Below are 22,750 nucleotides of genomic sequence, written 5' to 3' on the forward strand. Positions count from 1 at the left end.
TCATCCATAATTAGACTTTTTTTCCCTCCCCAAAGCCCCAGTGCATGGTTGTATATCTTGTCATAAGTCCTTCTGGTTCGTCTATGTGAGCCGCAGCCACAGCATGGCAATTAACAAACAGGTTGTGTGGTTTTGCCACCGGGAAATGAATCCAGGCCACCAAAGCAGTGACGGCACCCAACTGTAACAACTAGGCCATCAGGGCTGGCTCCAGTAGACTTTTCAATAGGACTTCTTTCCAGCTTTTTTTCATTATCCAGCTCTGTGTGTTTGATCTCAGCCAGCTGTTGATGGGGCTGAAGTGGTGGTGAGGGCTGGGTAAAAGAAGAGGAAGCTCGTCTCTGCAGGGGAAAAAATAAGCAGCATCAGTTCTTGCTTTAACAGTGTGGTTCCCCAACCTGCAGTATCAACATCCCCTGCGAACTTGTTAGAAATGCAAATTCTTGGACCCTACTCCAGACTAACTGGATCAAGCTATCCAGGTGATTCCTGTGCAGGCTTAAGTTTAAAGGACTCGATTCAGATATAGTGTTTACTGAATTACAGACCACAGTCAGGATTTTACAAACGGCTGGTTGAAAATAATTGCCTTGACTGGCTCTAGTGACCCCCCAGAAACATATCCCACTTACATCTATGTTCTCCTCATTTATCATTTATGGGTATACTGGTTTTTTTACTCCACAGGGCCGCCAGTTTGACATTAGACTTGCTAATGAGCAGTAACCATGTGCTCCTGCGGCCTGTCATTCAGTGCAGTCAAGGTAAATCACAGGCAGCAGAGAAGAGCTTAGCAGTCAACCTTCTTCCACATCCTGCTCTCAGGAAACAAGCAAGAGGAGGAGCCAGAGGTGTCATTTGACACTGATGACAGCGTATTTATTTCCTATGCAAAACAGCCAAGGCAAAAAGACAAAGAGAAGCTAACTTCTGTAAGAAGGAGCTGGATGGAAAAGGTGATGCTGGCAGCTGCCTTTGCAGACTCCAACTCCAGCACCATGAATGTGTCTTCTGCTCACCTCCACTTTGCTGGAGGGTACCTGCCTTCTGACTCCAAGGACTGGAGGACTATAGTCCCAGCTCTCTTGGTGGCTGTCTGCCTGGTGGGCTTCGTGGGAAACCTGTGTGTGATGGGCACCCTCCTTCATCGTGCTTGGAAAGGAAAGCCATCCATGATCCACTCCCTGATTCTGAATCTCAGCCTGGCTGATCTCTCTCTCCTGCTCTTTTCTGTGCCTGTCCGAGCTACAGCATACTCCAAAGGTGTTTGGGATCTAGGCTGGTTTGTCTGCAAGTCCTCTGACTGGTTCATCCACACATGCATGGCAGCCAAGAGCCTGACAATCGTTGCAGTGGCCAAAGTATGCTTCATGTATGCAAGTGACCCAGCCAAGCAAGTAAGTATCCACAACTGCACCATCTGGTCAGTGCTGGTGGCCATCTGGGTTGTGGCCAGCCTGCTACCCTTACCAGAATGGTTCTTTAGCACCACTAGGCATTACGCAGGTGTGGAAATGTGCCTCATGGATGTACCCGCTGTGGCCAAAGAGTTCATGTCAATGTTTGGTAAGCTCTACCCTCTCCTGGTATTTTGCTTTCCATTACTCTTCGCCAGCTTTTATTTCTGGAGAGCTTATGGCCAATGCCAAAAACGAGGAACTAAGACTCAAAATCTTAGAAACCAGATGCGCTCAAGGCAACTCACAGTGATGCTGCTGAGCATTGCCATCATCTCTGCTATTCTGTGGCTCCCTGAATGGGTAGCTTGGCTGTGGATATGGCACGTGAAAGCTGGAGGCCCAGCCCCACCACAAGGTTTTATAGCCCTATCTCAAGTTCTAATGTTTTCCATCTCTTCAGCAAATCCTCTCATTTTTCTAGTGATGTCAGAGGAGTTCAAGGAAGGCTTCAAAGGCTTATGGAAATGGATGATAACCAAAAAACATCCCACTGCCTCTGAGTCTCAGGAAATACCAACTGGTAACTCAGAGGTCCTTCCTGACAATGTGCCATCTCTAGAGTCCCCAACATCCACACGAGAGAAAGAGGAAACTGGCTCTCCCTCCTCCAGCAAAGAGAAAAGCGACAAGGCAGAGATTCCCATCCTCCCTGATGTAGAGCAGTTTTGGCATGAGAGGGACACAGTCCCTTGTGTACAAGACAATGACCCTATGCCCTGGGAACATGAAGATCAAGAGACAGGCGGAGATTGTGATAAATAGATTAAGTTTCAAAGCAAATGCGATTATTGTATTTACTTGTACTGCTGCTTATCAATACTGCTGACTTTACCATATAAAACATGCTAAAATTATTACTGTTAAGAATTACAAAAATGCTTCACAGTCTGCATTTTCAAACTGTGCAACTTGGTAAATAGAACACCATGTTAGGAGTAATAATTATGTTTCAGAATTATAACCTGGCTGCCTAAAGAATTAACTGTAAGTGTTCTATGAAGATGCTCCTGCCACAGTGATTAGAAAGCCCAGCTATTTTGCCTCTTGTTCACAATGGCTGTTTTCGGGTACTTTTTAGCACCAGCCCTTTACTGGTTGGAGTAGAGCTTATTGTCAAAGGCTAAATAAACCCCTTTACCTTTAGTTTCCTCCTGAATGTGCTAGCTCTAACTTCACCTATCAAATTTTATTTCACATAACCAAAGCTCAAAATCTATTTCCAATTAAGAGATTTTACTTTAACACATTAACAAATAAATTTTAATGTTATCCTTTTTTTAAAAAAAATCTTAACTTACTTGATGAAAATCCATACAGAATTTCCATGACTGAAGGCTGCAGAATAAGGACCAGCACCTTATTCTCATTCTGGGCTAATTTCAAACCATGGCTTATTTTGGCTAAGTTCAGGTAAATTCAAACTTTGCCATATACTAAAACCTGCTTCATTGGCCTTTTTAAGCCACCTCAGGGAGACTTCAGTTTCTGAGGATTTTAGCAGCTTAGCATGACATTCTATTTTGATATGGAGAAAGAACTTAAAGACTATCCTTCCTTCTCTTCCCAATTATCTACGCTTCCAAATGCAGGAAACAGTTACTCTTCTACAAGCTAAAATCAATCTGTCCCAGTATCTCTTTTCTCTCAAGATACACTATAAGCTATGGTAAATGATAGAGGTATTAACTACTGAAGGCAACCCTCAAAATACAGATACAAAGGAGGAATAGAGATGGTGCTCTTTCTTGTTAAATGATATTAAATGTCTCCATATATTGAACTTGAATCATGCCCAACTTTTAAAACACCTCAGGGTTTTTAAGTTATAAAGGTAATCAAGAGTAACCAGAAAAAAGAGAGATTCATATGGAAAAGAGAAAATTCAATGGATACAAGACAGATAATCTGGCTAAGAATAGAAAACAAAAAGCATGAGGGCAGTACAGAAAGAAAAACAATAAAATTAAATGTTGTGTTCCCAAACATATTAACAGTGTAATTTGAATAACAGGCAATTACTGTTCATTTTACAGCACCGTAAAGCATACGTAATGATTCTGATACATTTATTCCCTTATTAAACATAATAAGGACATTTATCCATGATTCTTGATTACTTTGTTATGGAAATCCTGGGGTATTTTCACTGAGGGTTTCCCTCAGAAAAAATTGCCTTTAGGGTAAGCAATGGAGAATTTGAAATATAAAAATATGCTGTGGACAAAATTTTTATTTTAAAAAAATGTTCAGTGTGGGTTTTTGGGGTTTACTTTTTTTACAAATGGTTATGGTTTGTTTTTTTAACACAGAAGATATGGCTATTTTCTTTTCACTTGGTTCATTACAAATTTTATTTTAAGGCTCACAGGATAACATAAAGTACAATTTATCTCAAGTATAAAAAATAGTTTTGTGAGACAATAGTTATACAAAGGGATTACCTTTAAAATTGTCTGTGATGAACTATTTGAATTAAAGATTTTTATGTTCAATATATATAATAAATGTAGGATGTAAAGCTTCCAGTGTCTGACATTTTAACTTGTAAACAAATAAAACAATTATGTTTTACTTCAGATAGTTTTGGCGACTTAAAGCTGTCTTTGTCTTGAATGCTCCTTTCAAAATCATCATTTGGCACAATGGGGCTTCATGGGGAGGTCAGACCTTAACACTGGCATTGGGCTCAGGGTAAACTGAATCACGTATTTTAAAAGCATTTGCTGATAAGCACCAAATCAAGATGCAGATACTGGCACACAGTGTAATTACAACGAGCATTTGATTAAGAACCTAATACACAAAGTCCTGACTTGATCCCTGTAAGAAATCTGCACAGAAAAGTTTGATTTGCACCTTATATGAACAATCAATCCCAAATACTTTATGACAAAAGCAGGACATTATTAGGATAGATATCACCAAACCATTTTCTTCACACTTCTCTACTGTGAGAAGCAGAATGTAGTGGGGAAACAATACTACATGGCATTTAGAATAACAAAAGAAAGCATTCTAGAAATCTCACCTTTGTAGGACACTCATATTTCTATAATAGTTGTGTTCCTTTTGGCAAACACTCAGTTTCACTCCTCATAGAACTTAAAAATCACTCAATGAATTTATAAAAATAAATTTCAAAAAAAGAGAAAAAAGTACCCTATTAATTATCAATTTTACAATTTAAGACCTTAGTCAGATAATCAATTCCAGGTTTCTACATACAGAGTTCATATACTTTCTGTAGCACTACATATATTTAAGCTAAGTAGTCAGTAACACAGATGTGAATGTTTGTGTGTGTGTGATGTGTGTGTGCACATAACACAAATACAGATCTGGTGATATTCCTTCTTCTTAGGTTTTGTTGAAACCATAGTAGGTGTGAGATAATAGGGAAAATAAAATATCCTATTAACATATGTTTCTTAAGCATTTTATTCATTTACTACTCTGAAACTTGCAATCTATAAAGGACTGAAATAGAAGGGGTTTTTAAACTGGGGAGATAAAGCTAGAAAGAGCAACTGGGAATCAAAGATAAGATTCATGGTATGATGTGCTAACACATTAAAAGGATGCCAAAAAAGCATTGATCATTAATATGTTAATATAAAAGACAAAAACAAGAAAACAAAAAAATCAGCATCTTCTTGCTACGAAGCAGTAAGATTTTGCTAAGAGACTGAGCACCAAAATGGTTCTTCACAAACTCCTTCCCTTTTATACTGCAGATAATTTATTATTACATTCAGGTCTTTAAAAACTGTGTGATATTCAAGACTTAAAGTCACCTTTCTTTGTGCCACATTACATTTGCTGCTGCTTTTAAGAAAAGGTTTAAAAGAAATTTTTATAAATTATGTTAACAATAATCATATACAATCCACATATATAAAAAGGGTTGGTTTATTGTAGTTCAAATACATAAACTGAACATTCAAACATCTTAAAATTAAACTTTAGAAACAAAAGTTTAACATTCAAACAGGAGTATAGTTTACAGGGAACACCCAAGAAAGGTAATTTGTTGTCTAATCCAGAATATTGAGAGATCACTTAATGGTGAATAAAAATGTGTTTAACCAGCAGTCCTATTCTGGCCAATATGTTAGTTATGACCGTGGTTCCATACCTGAGAAGAAATTACTAAATAAATCTTCTCTTACGCTAAACAACAAGACGTGGCCTATAATGCAGAGGGGATAATCAAAGCACATAAGTGAACAAATAAAACTAAAGTGTTCTTTAGAGACAAAGGTAAAAGTATGTCCATTATAATAATCTTAGCCTCTGGAAGATAAGAATTCAATTTTCAGTGTTTTCTCTTTTACCCGCTTTAAAAAACAAAATCGAAATAAAACAAACCCCAACTTAGGTTTTCTTGGAGTCTGTGGTATTTGCATCTTGCAAGTTCAAACCACAAATGCTCTCACGTCTTGCATGTATAACACTGCTAGAAAGAACGTCACCAAAGTCACTGACTTCCACACCTCATAAAAGGATGATTTTTAGCTTCAAGATTTTAGATTTACTAGAGACAGCCTATATTTGAGTATGTATGTCAGTCATGCCACACAAAGAAAAGCATAAATATTTCCAAAGTGTTCTCTGTTCAGAAACTGATCATGAATGCTTCTCCTTCTGTTCATCAGATGATTTTGAATAGTTTGACTAATGCACATACATGTAAAAACCTGAAAATTGGCTCATGCAAGCGTTTTGAATTAATAGATACCCCCGTGGAAGAGTTTTCAGAATTATTTTGTTGATCGTCTTGTGGGCTCTGATGCCGTGGGAGGTGGGGGTGGACCCCGGCGATCCAGGTCATCCACATACGCCACAATCAATTTACGCCTCTCCTCTGGCACACAGTCTAGTACTAGATACCGTTTGTCGTTCTGCAAAATTTTTTCTACATCTTTCAGGTGCTGATCAGATTCCTGAATTAGCTTTTTGGATCTGAAAGAAGAAAAGAAGTCGAAGAATTACTGCCTGCTGTTCCTAGGTCTTTCAGAAATGAGCTGGAAATGTCCATCTAGTTCCTAATTGTGTTTCCATTTTTATTTTTTTAAGAAAAACTGCACTGCAGTGGTCACCTTTGTAAGTCGCCTCAGCAAAGACTCCAAGGAGTGAAAGGGCCTCAGAAGCTGAATTACCCTCCCGCCCCTACTGGTGGTCCCTCCAGATCAGGGCTGAGGGTGGGTGGGTAAATCTCGCCCGTGCTGTACCTGTTCTGTGGATGAACAGAGGACTTCAGTCTGCGGGGCTGCCAATCCCAGCATCTTTCACAAGCTTTCACTTTCACATCTTTCACTAAATTAACTATAAAAATGTAGAAAGAAGTCTTACTTCACATCTAATTTAAAAGCCCAAGCTGATGCAAAACATTAAGGATCCTGACCAAAAAATCCAATGACAAAATATCTAAAAACCACACCCTCAGCACTATCTATCCTCCCGTGCACATACCCTTAAGATGTTTCAAATTTTTCTCATAAAAGAAGAAAAGCTGGAGCATGAAACAAAAATGGTTTCCTGCATACTGATTGATAAGCAATGTAAAATTGTTTTGCTGATGATAAATTGTTGGCATGGGGAACTACTGGATAGGTCACAGAGAAATCTCGTTTTAAAGCTCTGATTTTATCATTTAAATTTTCGTTTACAAGTATCCAGCAAACTCCTTTCCTCTGAGAAAAAACATTTTTTGCTGAGCTTAAATAAGATGATTTCTAGCTGTAGAAGGGTTCAACAACACTGAATAGTCTTCAGAGGAGGCAATGGTAATTGACAGTGAAGAATTATTTAAAAAGTCTCTTCATGAAATGCAATTCTTATATACTTGGGGAAACTCCTAAAAAAGCAGTGAAGTAAAAACAAAAGTATGTTTAAAAAACTAGATGGGTGGGTAACAAAATAAGAATTGACATCTGGGCCCTTTCTTAAAAAAAAAAAATGGTACGATAGATATGGGCTGTATTTGGCCTTTTTGATAAAAGTTGGCTGCTTCTTATTCCTAAAAATTAATAATGTCAACATGTGTGTGAATGCAAAGTTTGCCTTGGCCATTAGAGTAAGAGCTAGTAAAGACAATGACTGCCGATATGAAACATTTCATGGCACACACCTATATGTTATAAATTTGGTCTCTTTCAAAAGCGTCCTGAAGTCAGCTTTGGCTGTGATGTATTTGTCTCTGATGTATTCTTCAAATTCTCTTTGTTTTTTCTGCAAAAAGACAATAAAATTAGAAAAAAATCCACTAATTCCAAAATTAGTATCAATTATTTACTAAACCAGTAATTTTTAAGTTGCATCATAAAAACTGCACAAGAAAAAGGCAATATAAGGTATATTTTTGCTCATATAAAATTTATTAAAATGCAAAATCTGCAATGTACATTGTTAAGGCCAAAAGAAAGCAAGAAAGAGAAACCATATTGATATAACAGCAGTAGCTAAAACTTGAGGGCTTGCTATGTTCTACACTGTGCTGAGGGTTTTATGAAGATATCTCCTTTACTCTTCATAACAACCTCTTAGATGCTCTTAAAAATAAGGAAATTAGGGGCCGGCCCACTGGTGTAGTGGTTAAGTCCGTGTGCTCCACTTCAGTGGCCAGGGGTTTGCAGATTTGGATCCTGGGCATCAACCTACCACCACTCATCAAGCCATGCTGTGGTGGCATTCCACACAAAATAGAGGAAGATAGGCACAGATGTGAGCTCAGCAACAATCCTCCTCAAGCAAAAAGAGGAAGACGGGCAACAGATGTTAGCTCAGGGCCAATCTTCCTTACAAAAAAAAAAAATAAGGAAATTAAGGGTTAAATGTGCATTTCCTGCAGACTGTATTTATATCTTCAAGCACAAAGACACTAATGTAGTATAATTTATGGATACACTAACCATGAGATAACACCCAGAACCTAAGTTTTACTAAGCCTTTAGCTTTTCTTCTAAGGGGATAGTAATGATAGGTATAAACTCTTTGGGCTAAAACAAAGACCTTAGTATCAATTCTAAAGAGTCAGAAAAGTTAAAAAGTTAGAGACTGGCTCTCTCAGCTATCAGTCTACCCATCTTTCCTAGCCATGTGTATTTTGTGGTCTGCACATCTAATAAAATCCAACTTAATGAGGTGTGATGGGAAAGGAATATTAGATCTATGGGTTTTTGGACTCTAGACCTAGAAAAACCAACCAGGAGAGGAGAATGACAGGAAGAGAGAACAAATGAATGGCCAAAGGATAAAATGGACTTTAGTAAGCTACACTTTCCTTGGCATTGTTCACTATTTCAGACCCTAGGTGAGCTCGTTTCCCACACAGCATCAGAGTGCACCAGAACAGGGCTCAGCTTCTACAAACTGCACTCACCTGAGGTTCCTTTACCCCACAAAGTCTCGGAAGCACATAAGAACTGGAGATCACATGACGGTGTTCTGCTAGCATGGCTTAAGAGTCAGGCACTTTGACAGCCTGGGACGAACTGCCAGCCTGAATATATCTATCTAGTGGGACCTGACTATACAATAAATAGAAACTATAGCTTCATTAAATCTCTAAGATGCCAAAACACAGGATTAAAATTTTTAAAGTTTCTGTTGTGCTGTCTTGTTCATATATTGTACAACAACAAAAAAGTACACTTAAAATTCAGATTTATTTCTCATACGATTAAAAGTTATTCACCTAAAATACCAACTTCATTTTGGTCAAGAGATTAGTGCTGCTGATTAAGCACCCAATTAATATTTATAAATTCACCGTAAATTTCAGACAAAACCCACTTACCCTGTCACTGGAGGAGAACTTAATGCACCGAGGATCTTCTTTAATGATTTTTTTTACTTCTTTCCATGTGGATGTTAAGGTAATCTTTGAAATGACAAGTGAATAAAAAACATAAATACAACTCACTCTTACTGTGGGGGTCAAAGTGCAGCACATATGGTACATAATATTACACACTGACCTGCGATCTCTTGTAATGCCCAAGCGTAACTGGACTAGTTAGGGACAGGGAAGCAGCTTTAAGGTAATTTCTTTTTGTTGGCTTGCCACAAGAGTTATTTTCATGGCCATCCTTTCAGGGTGGCCTAAGACAATCACCTGCAAACCCTGTATCTCCATGGGCAACATCATAAATTCTGAAGAAGCCATCGCCAAAAAGAGAGCAGATAAACAGGAACAAAACCTGGACAACAGAGTGTACAAACTGCCAAACAAGGGGGCCACAGTACCAAATTGAAAATGGAGCGAAAGAAGGAATCTATTAAATCTATCATCACAAGCGATCAATGATGACATACAGCTAAGGACATCCTGAATTACCACAGGAGCAGATAAGAATTTGAAAACTCCAAAAGGAAGTAATTTTTAAATAGTAAGAATGCCATCAACATTTTACTATAAAAAAAAAAAAAAAAATCAGAGAAGAAAGAATCATAAAACCCATGAATTCCAGTAATGGATCTAAAGACCATGACACTAAATATCATATCAATGTTTTACTTTCTGGAATTATTAACGAAGATTCGTCTAGATTAAAATAGGAAAAGACTCTTACTGCAGAAGTTTCATCCAGAAGTTGCCTAAAGTGCTCCCTCTTCTTTTTGGTAAGTGCTTCAATGTGTTCATTAAAAAGCTTCTCTTTCTCCTCTCTTTCCAGCAAGGATCCAGATTCCCAGCGGTGATCTTTCCGGAGAGTCCTCCGAGTATCAGACCACGAAACATCTGAAGAACGTACCTTAAAACAGAGAACTGTATCTATCACCAGACAGACTTATCTTTTCATATTTCAACAACAAAAGGCTCATTTTTATTTAGCTCAGGAACGATACACTTAATAAAAGCAGCTTCTGGTGACTCCACTTTAGGTAAGAAGTCACTGAAAATCTGCTTCTTGAAGCCAGAAATCTCACCTCCCAGAGCAAACCTAAGCTATCAACTACGGGTTTAGAGGTAGGAAAGGATGAAAAGAAGGTATCTCCCCTCAACTATCGTCCCTAAGAAGTTTAACAGTACATGTAGATACTCTATTTAACATCTTATCAACTTCTAATAGGAGAACTGGATACGGATAAAAGAGGAAATACACTGTCTTCCTGTAGCACTAAGTAGCTCACAGAAAAAAAACTCAACAAATCTTGAGCTCAAACTTGGACTTATCAACTGCATATTGAAAGTGACACTTTCAAGCAGAAGCAAGAATTAACATGGTTAAGAAGATAACAGAAGACATGACAGATCTGGCTGGTTCACCAACCAGTAGAAAGGACTGCTTCATTGCTGGTAACAGCATTACTAGTTAAGTCACAGTGCTGCCAATGCTAAGAAATATGGGAAGCCGAAAAGACAGAAAGAATGAATGAAAATATAAAAACATTTATTTAACCAACATTTATCAAGTATCTAAATACATGTCAGGTAAACATTGTGCTTGGCACTGGGAATACATAATAAATAAGACACCAGCCCTCCCTTCCTTCAAAGGGCTCGTCTTGTTTAGGGAAGACACACATTTAAGTAAATAACTGCAATAACATGGAGTGAGTGCTGCAGAGGTGTATGCTGAGCCCAAGGGTGGTAAAAGGAACAGTGAGGTCAAATCTGTCTAGAGAGGTCAGGATCAGCCTCACAGAAGAGAGATGTGAGTGTGCTCTTGAAGAATGACAAAGTTTGCCACCACAGTGCGAAGTTTAAAAGCATTCTAGGAGGTGGGATTGGCATGAGCAATGGTAGGATCTGTTAAATTTAAGTACGGTTCATTAGAGGTAAGTTCAGCTAGGTTAGAGCATAGGGAGCAAGAGGAAACCAATGGGCATAAGGCAATAGGAAAGTCGGGGAGTCAGGGAAAGAACAGAATATTGCGCTAAGGAGACTGAATCTGAAATGCAGATAACTGCTGGAAGTAGGGAGAAATTTCACTCTGCAAGCAACAGACAGAGTGACAAAATCAGATTTGCCTTTTACAAAGATTTCTGAGACTGCAATAAAGAGGATGAATTTGGGGAAAGTAGAAGCAGGGAGAGAAACTGTAATTGTCCAGAGAACAGAAGCAGGAAATGGAACAGAGACCAGCAGAAGCAAGGAAAGAAATAAGAAGAAGCAACAGGAGTGATGAGAAGAGCCCCACTGAAAGACAGAAAAGAAAGAGCAGGAGAGATGGTGACAAGAAGAGGAAAGAAAAAACAAGTAGAACAGCAGAGCAGTCTGGAGGCATTCACTGTAGGGACAGAAAACCCTACATACCTCAACAACCCTGGGTAATGCAGAAGGATTTTCAAGAAAGTTCCAGGCTATCTCCAACAAGCCTGGGTAATGCAGAAGGATTTTCAAGAAAGTTCCAGGCTATCTCCTGGGGTCAGTATACCTTCAGTCCTACATCTCATACCATCTACATGTACAATAATTGATCATCACAATGATGACTCTAAATCATCACGAAAAAGATTAAATTATATTCAGCACGCTTTGTGTATTACTACTGCATCTAAGTGTGTAATAACTTAAGAACAATAAAAAATAAAGCTTTGAGACTAAAAGATTATGAATTTTTTATATATACAAAACATCTAACCTCTGAAAATGCTAAATAACTAGGGTTTTCCCATTCTAATGATGCTAATACCAAGTACTCAACTGTAAAATGCTTTATAAATAACTTACCAAATCATCTCCCTGAGAGTCAAGTTAAAGAGTATGAAACGTTCACCAATGAGGTTATATAATGGATTTTTGTAATATCCACTACTTTAGAGGAAAATATCAAAAGAGTAATATATACCATGTCAGACAGAAGAGCCTTGAAATTCTGGATAGCTTCTTCTCGTTTGTGTTGCTCTCTCTCTCGATCGATTTCTTTTGTTTGTTCTGAACGAGCCTTCTGAACCTCTCTTTCTCGTTCTCGAAGGCTTGCCTCAATGCGGGCTTGCCTTTCAAGCTCCTTTTCTTTTTCTGAGTCTAAATTCTGTAAAAGTAAAATTACATTATCCTTCTTACCCAGTGCATCAAAATATGCTTCCACAGAATAGCTACTTTACCAAATACAAAATTTCAAACCTAGTTTTTTACCAACAATATATTTAAACGCTGTACCTCATTTCCAAATCAACTACTAAAGATTCTTATATTAAGAATACCAACAAGGAAAACTCCAGACCCCAAACACCAGCAATTACCTTTATAGTACAATTAAGGATTTTATTATTTCATGGTTACAGTACAAGTAAACACAATGGTTACCTTGGCTATTTTTTCAATGTACTGTTTGAAAAGGTCTTCTCTCATTGATGAACTATCCACAGCTTTGTAACGTGGATCACTTTCTACTTTGTCTTTTACTTTGCTCCATCGAGACTGACTGTCCAAGTGATGATTAGATAATAGTTCAAAGAAATCCGATTTAATCTGTATTTCAGAACAGGTAGTAGGTTGGGAGGAAAACAATGTGCCCATGAGAAATTCTTCATATCTAAATGTTTACAACTAGAAAAAAAGCTCACTTACCTTAAAGATGAGAATAATAACTTTTTAAATACACTCAGAGCGGAATAAATTTTAGTAAAAAAGAGTATCAGAATTGCTCTTTTATGGGAAATATAAAAATCAACACACACATAGGTTCTCATTTAAAATCTACCAAATTCAAGATAAATCATATTCTCCAATGATGATCTCAGATCTGCCATGTTTTATAAGGAACATGAATTTGCATTTATTTTTGGCTAAGATTCAGGCTTATGAACTGACAGTAAAATACTATAATATCCAGATGGTAAGAATGATTTATTTTAAAAAGTATATAAATAAAATTCTTGTTTGTTAGATAGGGGAATTTAGAAATAGTAAAGCACAAATAGCAAGTCTTATACATTACAACCTGAAACTATACTGTCAAATGTCTAAAAACAAAAAAAATAGGATAAATTTTTATATTTTGGTTAAAAAAAGAACAATGTTTGTACCCTTATATATAAGAAAGTTATATATTTCTACGGTCATAATAAATCATCACTAAGAAAACTATATTCAGATTTTCTGTACTTTTTAGCCAATAAATTTATGCCTTTAACATTATATAACTAAGAAGGTAAGTGTTAACAAAATAGTACTCTTAACAAATCAAGTACTAAGTTAGTAACATTATACCAAAGGTATTAAATAACATTAATCCTTTAGTGTCAACATATACAATACTTAGAACTCCTCTTCCAAACTGTATTTTTAATTTTTTTAAATAGGGGAAGAAAGAGATAAATGAGGCATTTATTTTCATGCATCTTTAAGGACCTGTTTTAAAATTCTGTCTCATTTAGATCATTTTGTACTCTACTTCTACCAGGGAAGTCACCCAAGGTAACCAAAGTTATTTCACCAGAAGATTCTGGCCATGTCAAGAACCTCTCCTCCCTATACGGATTAAAACTGCTGCCTTCCTACCTGACCAAGGGAATGAGAAATCAGGAATGGAATCACAATTTAAACTGTGTGGGCACAAAATAAGTGAATCATTCCTTCTGCCCATTCCCCCAAAAACTTTAATTCTCCATTAGGGGATTAAAAGAGAGGTTGATCTCCTTTCTGGGTAACACTTGTAGGGTTATAAGAAACAGAATTTCTGCGTTAGAGAATTTTTAAAAAGACAAAAGCTAACCAGCTGTGGATTTCTCCACTGTTGAACTTGGCTCTTGACTTTGTTTGGATTAATGAGAAATACTCCAGTATTTCCAGATAGTGATAAAGAAACTACTTGATGTAGTGATCTAACAATTTTTTGGTTCATCTTGTCTAGTTTGTATCTGCATGATGAACACCAAATTCCTAGATGTATGTGAAAGTAGAAGGCAAATTTACAAAATTTATGTTAAATAAAACATGAAAGCTATTATCAAATAGGAATCTTTCTAAGCCATAGGAATTTATATTAAAACAATTTTCAAATATGAGACACAAAGCCTATACAGTAAGGATTATCAAAAAGTTTTAAAAATGTGTGATGTATAAACAAAGTGAACTTTAAATAAAGTTTTACTTCCTTTCACTGTAGATATTACCATGACAGGCTATAAATGGCTTACCAAAGCTGCTGTTTGTATGAGAAAAATTACTTAACAACTGCATAAAGGTCAAAAAATGTCAATTACCATTAGCAGCAATTCAAAGCCCTATTTTCCCTATTTTCATCTCTCCAAAAATGCAAGTATCTTACCATCTAGGCTGTTCAGTTTAATATGGAGACATAGGGTCTTTGGCCTAATGTAACAAAAATACTTAACTTGTTCAGCAGGAAATTTAAGAGAGGGAAGAGAGAAAAATGTCAACTTCATAAGAAGATTAACTCCATTATGTGCAACTTCAAGAGTGTTGTTCCAAAAGGTAAATTATCTGAATCACAATTTTATAACAATTGGCTACAATAATAAATAAATTGTAGTAAAATAAATGAAAACTTGAGGGTAGGTACTTTGGCAAACTAAATAGTCTAGTAAAAATAAACAGTGTTCTAGGAGCATTTTTTATAAAACGGAAAATTACCAGTGAAACATACATGAAAATGATGATTATACCCTTAGCCTGAAAATGCCTACTGAAGAAAAAAAAGGATTTCAGCAGAAGTCAATGTTCTGTGAAGGTTTTTGACCCAGAAAGTAATTACTTTTAAACTCTTACTGCTCAGCTATTGATTCAGTTATCTCAATGTTATAAAGACCAGTTAGAGAATCACAAGAACAGGAAGAAACTTCAATATGCCAACATGCTACTGGTACTGATTTCACCATTCAATTACACACAGTTAACATGTGATTTAAGAAAACAGTGTAGACAATATGCTTCATAGGAATAAATATACAGAGAAAGTCATAAAGTGATAAAACTTCATTAACCAGAAACTTCTCAGAATGTGAATATAAAATATACTATATTTAAACCCTTACTTTAAAGATTTCTGCTTTCATAGCCTAGTTAGTAATTTATTTTGCATTCTTTAAATTGGCTGAGAAGGTTTCACTTTAGTAATTTCCTGCTTTATTTTTTTTAACTTAGTAATGGTACAAAGCCAAATCTATAATGTAGAGAATTAAAATTTTATAATAAAAAGACAATAAATCTGAACATATTAGGTTGATTTAGATGTAATGTCTATTTAATTTATTTTAATTAACACATTCTGGGCACAACTCTCATTACTTCATAAGGAAAAAGACTAAAAAATGTAAAGTACCGGAACTGCGGGAGGCTAAAGTCACCACACAGAGAGATACCAATTCTTTCCTCACTAGGAAATCCCATAATACTCTGCGTATCAGTGATTGACAGCTGTCAGACTGAACTGATTGACAGGCCGCACAGCACAAAACTGTCAAGTCTATCCACTTGTTATAAAACAGAATACACAAAATAGTTACAAAAGAAAATGTTTAGAAAAAGAACATTAGTTACAAATGCAAAGAGAAAAACATTCAATTTGTATAAAAGCAATCACATAATATCAATCATTTATTTTTACTTGGTTTTCTTTAATCAAATAGGTTACTACTAAAAGTCAAAAGTAGCAAAAACAATTCATTAAGATGATTCTAATTCAATATATAAAATGTTTATGTAGAACTCAATTTTGCATATTTCCTCTGAGAGGCATAATCATTTACAAAAGAAAGTTAATAGTGAAATAATTCTGGAAAAATCTACTTTGAAGCCCAATAAATCAGACAATCAGGGAATTTCAGATATTTCTGACAAAAGTTATTTCACCTAATACTGTCACTATTTTCAATCAAAGAGTCTTCCTCCCAACAAGAGTGATATTTACTTCCTTAACAACATTTCTCAGTAGAATATATAATATTTTAACTTTCTGGAATAATAGGTAACTGTAAATGTCAACAACGATTAGGCTTCAGAGGGTTTTTCTTCATTCACAAAGCATACAGGGACACTAAGGAAGAGTAGCTGCATGTTTTGATGGTTCACGCACCACTGGTGCCTTCTCCCTACCAGTCTGCCTCCCCAGTGCTGTGCTCCTCTCCACTTCCTGACACTGCTATCAAATGACATTTGGAATTCATTAATCTTTAATAGCTGACCTTTAGTTGTGATAAGCAATAATTTATATGTAAGATATGTTTACTAAAAGATTAGAAAGTCACTAAAATGCTATCTTTTAGAGGGCAAAAAGATAAAGAAGCTTTTTGAGATTTAAATGTTACCATCATAGAGAATCTTGAAATCTTAGCAGGCACCAGTGGACAGAAAGGCCTAACAACCAGTTCTGGATTTACCGGGCATCTTAATATTAATAAAATGTAAAGCAAACATATGTAGTTTAGTGAAGCTACTAGAAATAAGCATTATGGAAGTAAAGTAATAAAATACACACATATAAACAACTGTAAATGTTAAGTTAAAACGCTAAACAGTAAATGTGGGTCCCGTTATTTACGCCCATTTACATGATTAGAAACACAGCACCAGCTCAGTCCCTTCCCATTCACACTCCCATCAATCACACCACTGGAACTAAAACCATCTTACCTTCTCACCTCTGGTCTTCGAATCTTCTTTCTCTTTCTTCCTTGCAGCTGCCACAAATTCATTAAACAAGGCTTCTCGATCTTTCATCTTTTCAATTGCTTTGAATCTTGAATCTTTAGCATGCTTGGCTGCAAATTCACTAAAAGTAGCTCTGTAACAAAACGGCAAGTGTGCTAACTTTGATAGAGCTATTTCTGCTGGTAGAAAGATATAGCAGAAAATACCATTTTTCCAGCAAGAGTATGTGCCAAAGAGACACTGAGTACCAACATTTGCCTAGCCAGTGAACAATGAGCTAAAGAAAGGAGTCAAAAGGGCTAAAGGATAAAAATGTGGCTAGAGATTTGTATACTATCAGCATGGTGTTAGGGGGGATACACATCAGAGAGCAAAGAATTTGTTTGCTTCAAGAGACTTAAGAGCTCATCTATTTCTACCCTTAGATGAGACTGAGTCTTGCTTCTAGGCGTGGTGAAATCTCACTGAATCAGCTCTCCTTCCAAAAGCAACTATAAAACTGGGACAAAATACATGAAGCAACCAATTTCAAGCAGTGGACAACAGGCAGAGTAAGAAAGAGGTTAAGCGCCATTGCCCTCTCCCTTAGGACAATTTCCCAGGGTGAAAAGAGCTAGAGTCCAAGCACAGCACAGTGGTCCCAACGAGGTAGAAACAGCAGAGATCAGAGTTTGGATGCTAAAATGCCAGAGGAAGAAACTATAGAGAGCACCCCAGAGGAATACCACACAGGAGTCCCCATGAGTAGAAGGCCAAGACTGAGCTGTACAACAGCAGGGAAAGGCCACTCCTGTACCAAGCTGCTACATGGGTAACCCCAAAAAAGAGATACTAGAGACGGAGTAGTGCTGGGAAAAGAACAGTATTACAACAACAAAGCCCACAAAAGATCCACAAGGGAGACAAAGTTGGGAAGTTGAGAGAAATACCTTCCACTTCCTGAGGTCCACACTAACAAAGCATAAAATCAAACCTAAAATTAAGGTGATCAGCCTCTAATTGAAGGGCATACTAAATCAAGAATCTACTCTCTTCAGGGGAATATAAGACTTCAGAGTCTCTACCTATTACCCACAATTTCCAATATTCAATTAAAAATCACTAAACATTCAGTAAACTATCATAATCTTAATAAAAAGTTTAAAAAAAAAATCACTAAATGTTCAAAGTAACATGATCCACAGAAAAAAACATTTTGAAGTCAATAGAAACTGAACCCAAGGTGCCCAGATGTTGTTCTAGGTAGACAAATCCTTCAAAACAATTATAATTATACTGAAAGAACTAAATAAAAATAGGTCAAAGAATTAAAAAGATGGTCTTAAAGAATGAACAAATGGGAGTTTCAGCAGAAATATGGAAAATAGGAAAAAGAACCCAAAACTTGAAAGGAAAAAGTCACTGGATAGGCTTAACATGAGAGGAGAAATAGCAGAATAGAGAGTCAATGACTTGAAGTTAGATCAGTAACAACTATCTAATCAAAAGAGGACACAGAAGGGGCCAGGCCAGTCGTGTAGTGGTTAAGTTTGCACACTCCACTTCAGCAGCCCGGGGTTCTCGGGTTCAGATCCCAGGCATGGACCTAGCACCACTCATCAAACCATGCTGTGGCAGCAACTCACATACAAAATAGAGGACGAATGCCACTGACGTTAGCCCAGGGCCAGTCTTCCTCAAGCAAAAAGAGGAGGATTGGCAAAAGATGTTACCTCAGGGCAAATGTTCCTCACACAAAAAAAAGAGGACACAGAAAAAAGATTGAGGGGAGGAGGAGAACAGTCTCAGGGACACGTGAGATAATATCAAGCATTTTAATATAGGTGTAACAAGAATCCTAAAAGAGAAAGTAGTAAATCAGGGCAGAAAAAATACTGGCCGAAAACTTTCCAAATTTTATGAAAAACATCAATGTACAGATCCAAAAAGTTCAGCAAATGCAAAGCAGGCTAAATAAAAAGATGAGGTCTATGAGGGCTAATGAGGCATAAAAAAAGAAGTTTCTCCATGAATAAAAGGCACTTACAAAACCTTCATATATTTGGATATGTTTCAATATTTGAAGCTTTCACATTACATAATAGGAATTTACCCTTATAATAAACACTCCCATATTTAGCATGTTTTTAGAGGAGAAAAATAAAGCTTATTTTCCCTTTTAAAAACTATTTAACTATTTTGCCCTAACTGTGCAAAAATAAAACACATTCTTTAGGTGTTAAAACAGATTATATTACAACTTTAATTAGAAAGAAAAAATTGGCTGGTTAACTTCAAAATTTAGAATTTAAAATATCAACTGAAGATGTGGAGTACCACTCACAGCTAATATTTGCTATTTTTAAGCTTTGCTAACCAAAGCCAGACTCTAATAAATTTTTTATATGCAACTGTTATTACTCACAGTCTAATTTCGTTAATTCAACATTTTTAACAGAATATACTGCAAACCTGGTTTGAACAATGGATATGTAACTATAATAAAATTAAGGTAAAATAAAAATGCACATCCCAGAAAAGGGATCACATGCAGTACATTTAATCTGTTTTCTTTTCATGATAAATTAAGCACCTTACTTTATAATTTTAAGCTAGAAAAGGCAATTATTACGATAAAAGAATAAACTTTAAAATGTAAAATCAATGTGTAAAGTAAGAATTCAATTATTGTACAGTTATATTACTTATAATAGGTAAAATAATTAATATTTTTTACCAGAGCTGACTAAAATGAAGTTTTAGCACTAGATTCCCAGGGAGATTTTTTTATATGACTCATCTCTTAAAAAAACTGCTCCTTGGTCACAGACATGGTATAAGAATCCTTCTCTTGGGGGATGAGGGGTGGATAATCGTTGGTGGTAGGGGATAGGGAAAAGTATAGTGACCAGGAGTTGCCCATGGGTGGTGCCTGAAATTTCGATTAAAAAAGAAAAAAGGCATAAAAGAAACAGACACTAAAGTTAATTCTCCGCAGTCATTCTTTGCCTTCCAGTGCTTTCTATCTATAAACTCTACTAAAGAGTTTTGTGATTGTGGTCTTTTCAAGAGAAAATTAGGTTTCAATTCAAAGAGAAATTTATGTCAGTGGAGAGTATTTTCTCAATTTTAAGTTTTTCCTCCTTGTTTCCTGCTACTTAGTGGAATTGATCCTAATCTCTATGCTAGCACTAAATGTATCAATACAGCAATACAACACAATGCCCCGAGTGTTAGGACTTCCAGTTATGTGCCTGATGGCTTTATTTTCTGAAGTAACCTGCATATTTCACATCACTGCAACAACTCTATCTGCCCCAAAAGAAGACGAGAAGGGTACTGTGACTTAATTCGTCAAATCCACAAGAGGGAAACTTCTTTGGAATCTCAATTATTCCCAGACTCATAAAGGGTTTCAATAAATAGGTATGTTTTCGGGAATCATTTGAAAATAAGCTGTAGACATCATGAGACTTCATCTATAAATATTTCAGTATGCATCTCCTGAGAGTAAATCCTTTTTCCTCCATAATCACAATAACCCAAGAAAATTACTAATTCTCGAATATCATGTAGATTACCAATCCATGCTCAAATTTCCTCAACTGCCTCCCAGAATGTCTTTTATAACTCAGCCTCAACTATTTTGACCCACAAACTCACCCGTTTGATTAAGGAAAACCCCAAGACGCCCTGGAGAGTCTGAAACTCTATTACCCATTGAAGATTACTACATTCTTCACAGCCACAAATACTTTTATTAGTTTTATTTTCCGAAATTAGTCTTAATGCCACAGCAGGCTTCTCTTCACATTTCAAATATGAAATTATAATACCGAAAATACTTTCTCAAACATCATCACTCTTCCTCCACTGACAGAAATAACTGCTTAAACAAGATGAACTTTCATAAAAAAAAAAAAAAGTGCCATTTAACCCAGAGACTCCATGATTCTACCCTATAGTTTTAGAAATTCTCCATGTTCTGAGAACAACTTAATACCACCATTGCCACACCTAAGCCATAAATAAGGAACTAATTCTCCCTCCCTGGACTATTCTGTGTAACACTGGAATCTAGCTGAAATCCCACATTCACTTGGGCAAGTTACCCAATTTGTCTATGTCTTACTTTCCTTCTCTGTAAAATAGGTATGATATGAGTACCTAACTCATATTGGCTGTTTTGAAGATTGAATGAGACCACACACACGTACTTTAGGGGCATATATGTACACATATAGGTGTAAGTTCATATATATATCTAAGCGCACATAATATATCCAATAATTGATGCTATTGTTGCTATAATGCTAGGCACATAAGTTTAAAAATGTCTCATTTTCTTCAGCCCATTACATATATTCAATACATATCAACAATCAATTGAAAGCATCAGACAAAACCACAATCCAGACACTTAGAAAATTTTGAAATGAGAAATATCTATTTTATACATATGTATTTTTTTTAACTGATCTTAGGAGAAAATATATACATATTTTGATATTTGACAGTAATCACCCACATACCTTGGATTAAATTTTGCTTCTTCCATCATTTTTTTAAAATCTTCCTTGGCTTGCATTATTTTGTTTTTCTTTTCCCTGCGTTCTTCCTCTGCCCTGGTCTTTACATACTGATCAAATACCTATCACAAAAATAAACCAATTTGACAAATTAGTCTTTCAGGTAATCTAAGTACCAAATTATGGAATCTACAAAAAAAATACTAAGTCAATATCTTTGTCCAAACTATAATATATACCTATAATTAATTATAGGTAACTCAATTATACGCAGATTATCTACAGCAAGTCTCACTCTAAAGCTGCAGTTGACAGTAATACACAAGCACACAGTCCTCTATGTAGGCTTCCTAAATAGAAAAAAGTTAAAACGCCCCTTTAATTTTTATTTTCCCTAATCACAAACTGAATACATGTTTATTAAAAAAATCTCAAGCAATTTAGAAATGTTTAAGAGAAATCAGTCACAACATTAACAGTACTGGCATCTATAGTTTAATTTTATTTCTGTGCTTCTCTTTAAGACATCACTATTTTCACCAAAATGTAATCATACTTTACAACTATTCTGTATTTTTCCCCTCTTAATAATATATAGTCAAGATGATGTACTGAACATGCACACTTATTTCCTGCCTTCTTCAAACACCAATGAAATGACAGTAGAGGAATTTCTTTTTTTAAGTCACAAACCAACAAGAACAGGAAAATGAGAAAAAGAGAAGCAGCAACTCTGAAGTTGAAAAGCAAATGGACAAGCAGCAAAGGATTTGGCAGATATGAGAAAGTTGACCCTAACCCATCAGTAAAGAAAACAAAGGAACCAATTATTTTTACTAGCGAATCCTCAGTTAAGGAATTGGTAGCACCGGATAGCCATGGAATTGAGGGGACAGTACAGCTACAATATGGCTGTTTAAGAAACAGTTCAATCACTAGACGCCCCCTCGCCAACTTTATGTATCTGGGGCACTGCCACTTCTGAACCTCAGTAAAAGGCAAGCGGTTAGTCTCTAGAGGAAGAATTGACAAAATCATGATCTGCTGGCCAAATCCAGCCTGCTGCCTGTTTTTATACAGCCCAAGAATAGTTTTGACATTTTTAAATGGTTGGATAGAAAAACAATAGAAAATTTCATGACACATGAAAATTAAACGAAATCAAATTTCAGTGTCCATAAATAAAGCTTTCTTTGAACACAGTCATGTTTACTCCTTTACAG

At 36.1% G+C, this 22,750-nt stretch overlaps 2 protein-coding genes across 6 annotated transcripts in view; one reads left to right on the forward strand and one right to left on the reverse strand.

Annotated features, from left to right (window-relative positions):
- The first annotated feature begins 902 nt into the window (after positions 1-902).
- GPR151 (G protein-coupled receptor 151) lies at positions 903-2,222 on the forward strand. The gene has a single exon (XM_046667775.1). The coding sequence runs from the start codon at positions 948-950 to the stop codon at positions 2,220-2,222; it is 1,275 nt and encodes a 424-aa protein (XP_046523731.1). The 5' UTR covers positions 903-947.
- A 3,129-nt stretch (positions 2,223-5,351) lies between these two features.
- TCERG1 (transcription elongation regulator 1) overlaps positions 5,352-22,750 on the reverse strand; it is a 61,732-nt gene continuing 44,333 nt past the window's right edge. For 4 of the 5 annotated variants that reach the window (XM_046666386.1, XM_046666385.1, XM_046666384.1 and 1 more), the window contains 8 exons: positions 21,531-21,649; positions 17,002-17,152; positions 12,712-12,876; positions 12,254-12,436; positions 10,034-10,213; positions 9,259-9,342; positions 7,591-7,691; positions 5,352-6,422 (listed from right to left, as the gene is read on the reverse strand). In XM_046666386.1, coding sequence (XP_046522342.1) covers positions 6,221-6,422; positions 7,591-7,691; positions 9,259-9,342; positions 10,034-10,213; positions 12,254-12,436; positions 12,712-12,876; positions 17,002-17,152; positions 21,531-21,649 — 1,185 coding nt within the window. In that variant the 3' untranslated portion in view covers positions 5,352-6,220. Of the gene's footprint in view, positions 6,423-6,691; positions 6,786-7,590; positions 7,692-9,258; positions 9,343-10,033; positions 10,214-12,253; positions 12,437-12,711; positions 12,877-17,001; positions 17,153-21,530; positions 21,650-22,750 lie in introns of all 5 variants that reach the window. The other variant, XR_006889361.1, reaches the window with a different exon arrangement.

The sequence above is a fragment of the Equus quagga genome, chromosome 7 (assembly GCF_021613505.1).
Source record: "Equus quagga isolate Etosha38 chromosome 7, UCLA_HA_Equagga_1.0, whole genome shotgun sequence".
Taxonomy (NCBI): domain Eukaryota; kingdom Metazoa; phylum Chordata; class Mammalia; order Perissodactyla; family Equidae; genus Equus; species Equus quagga.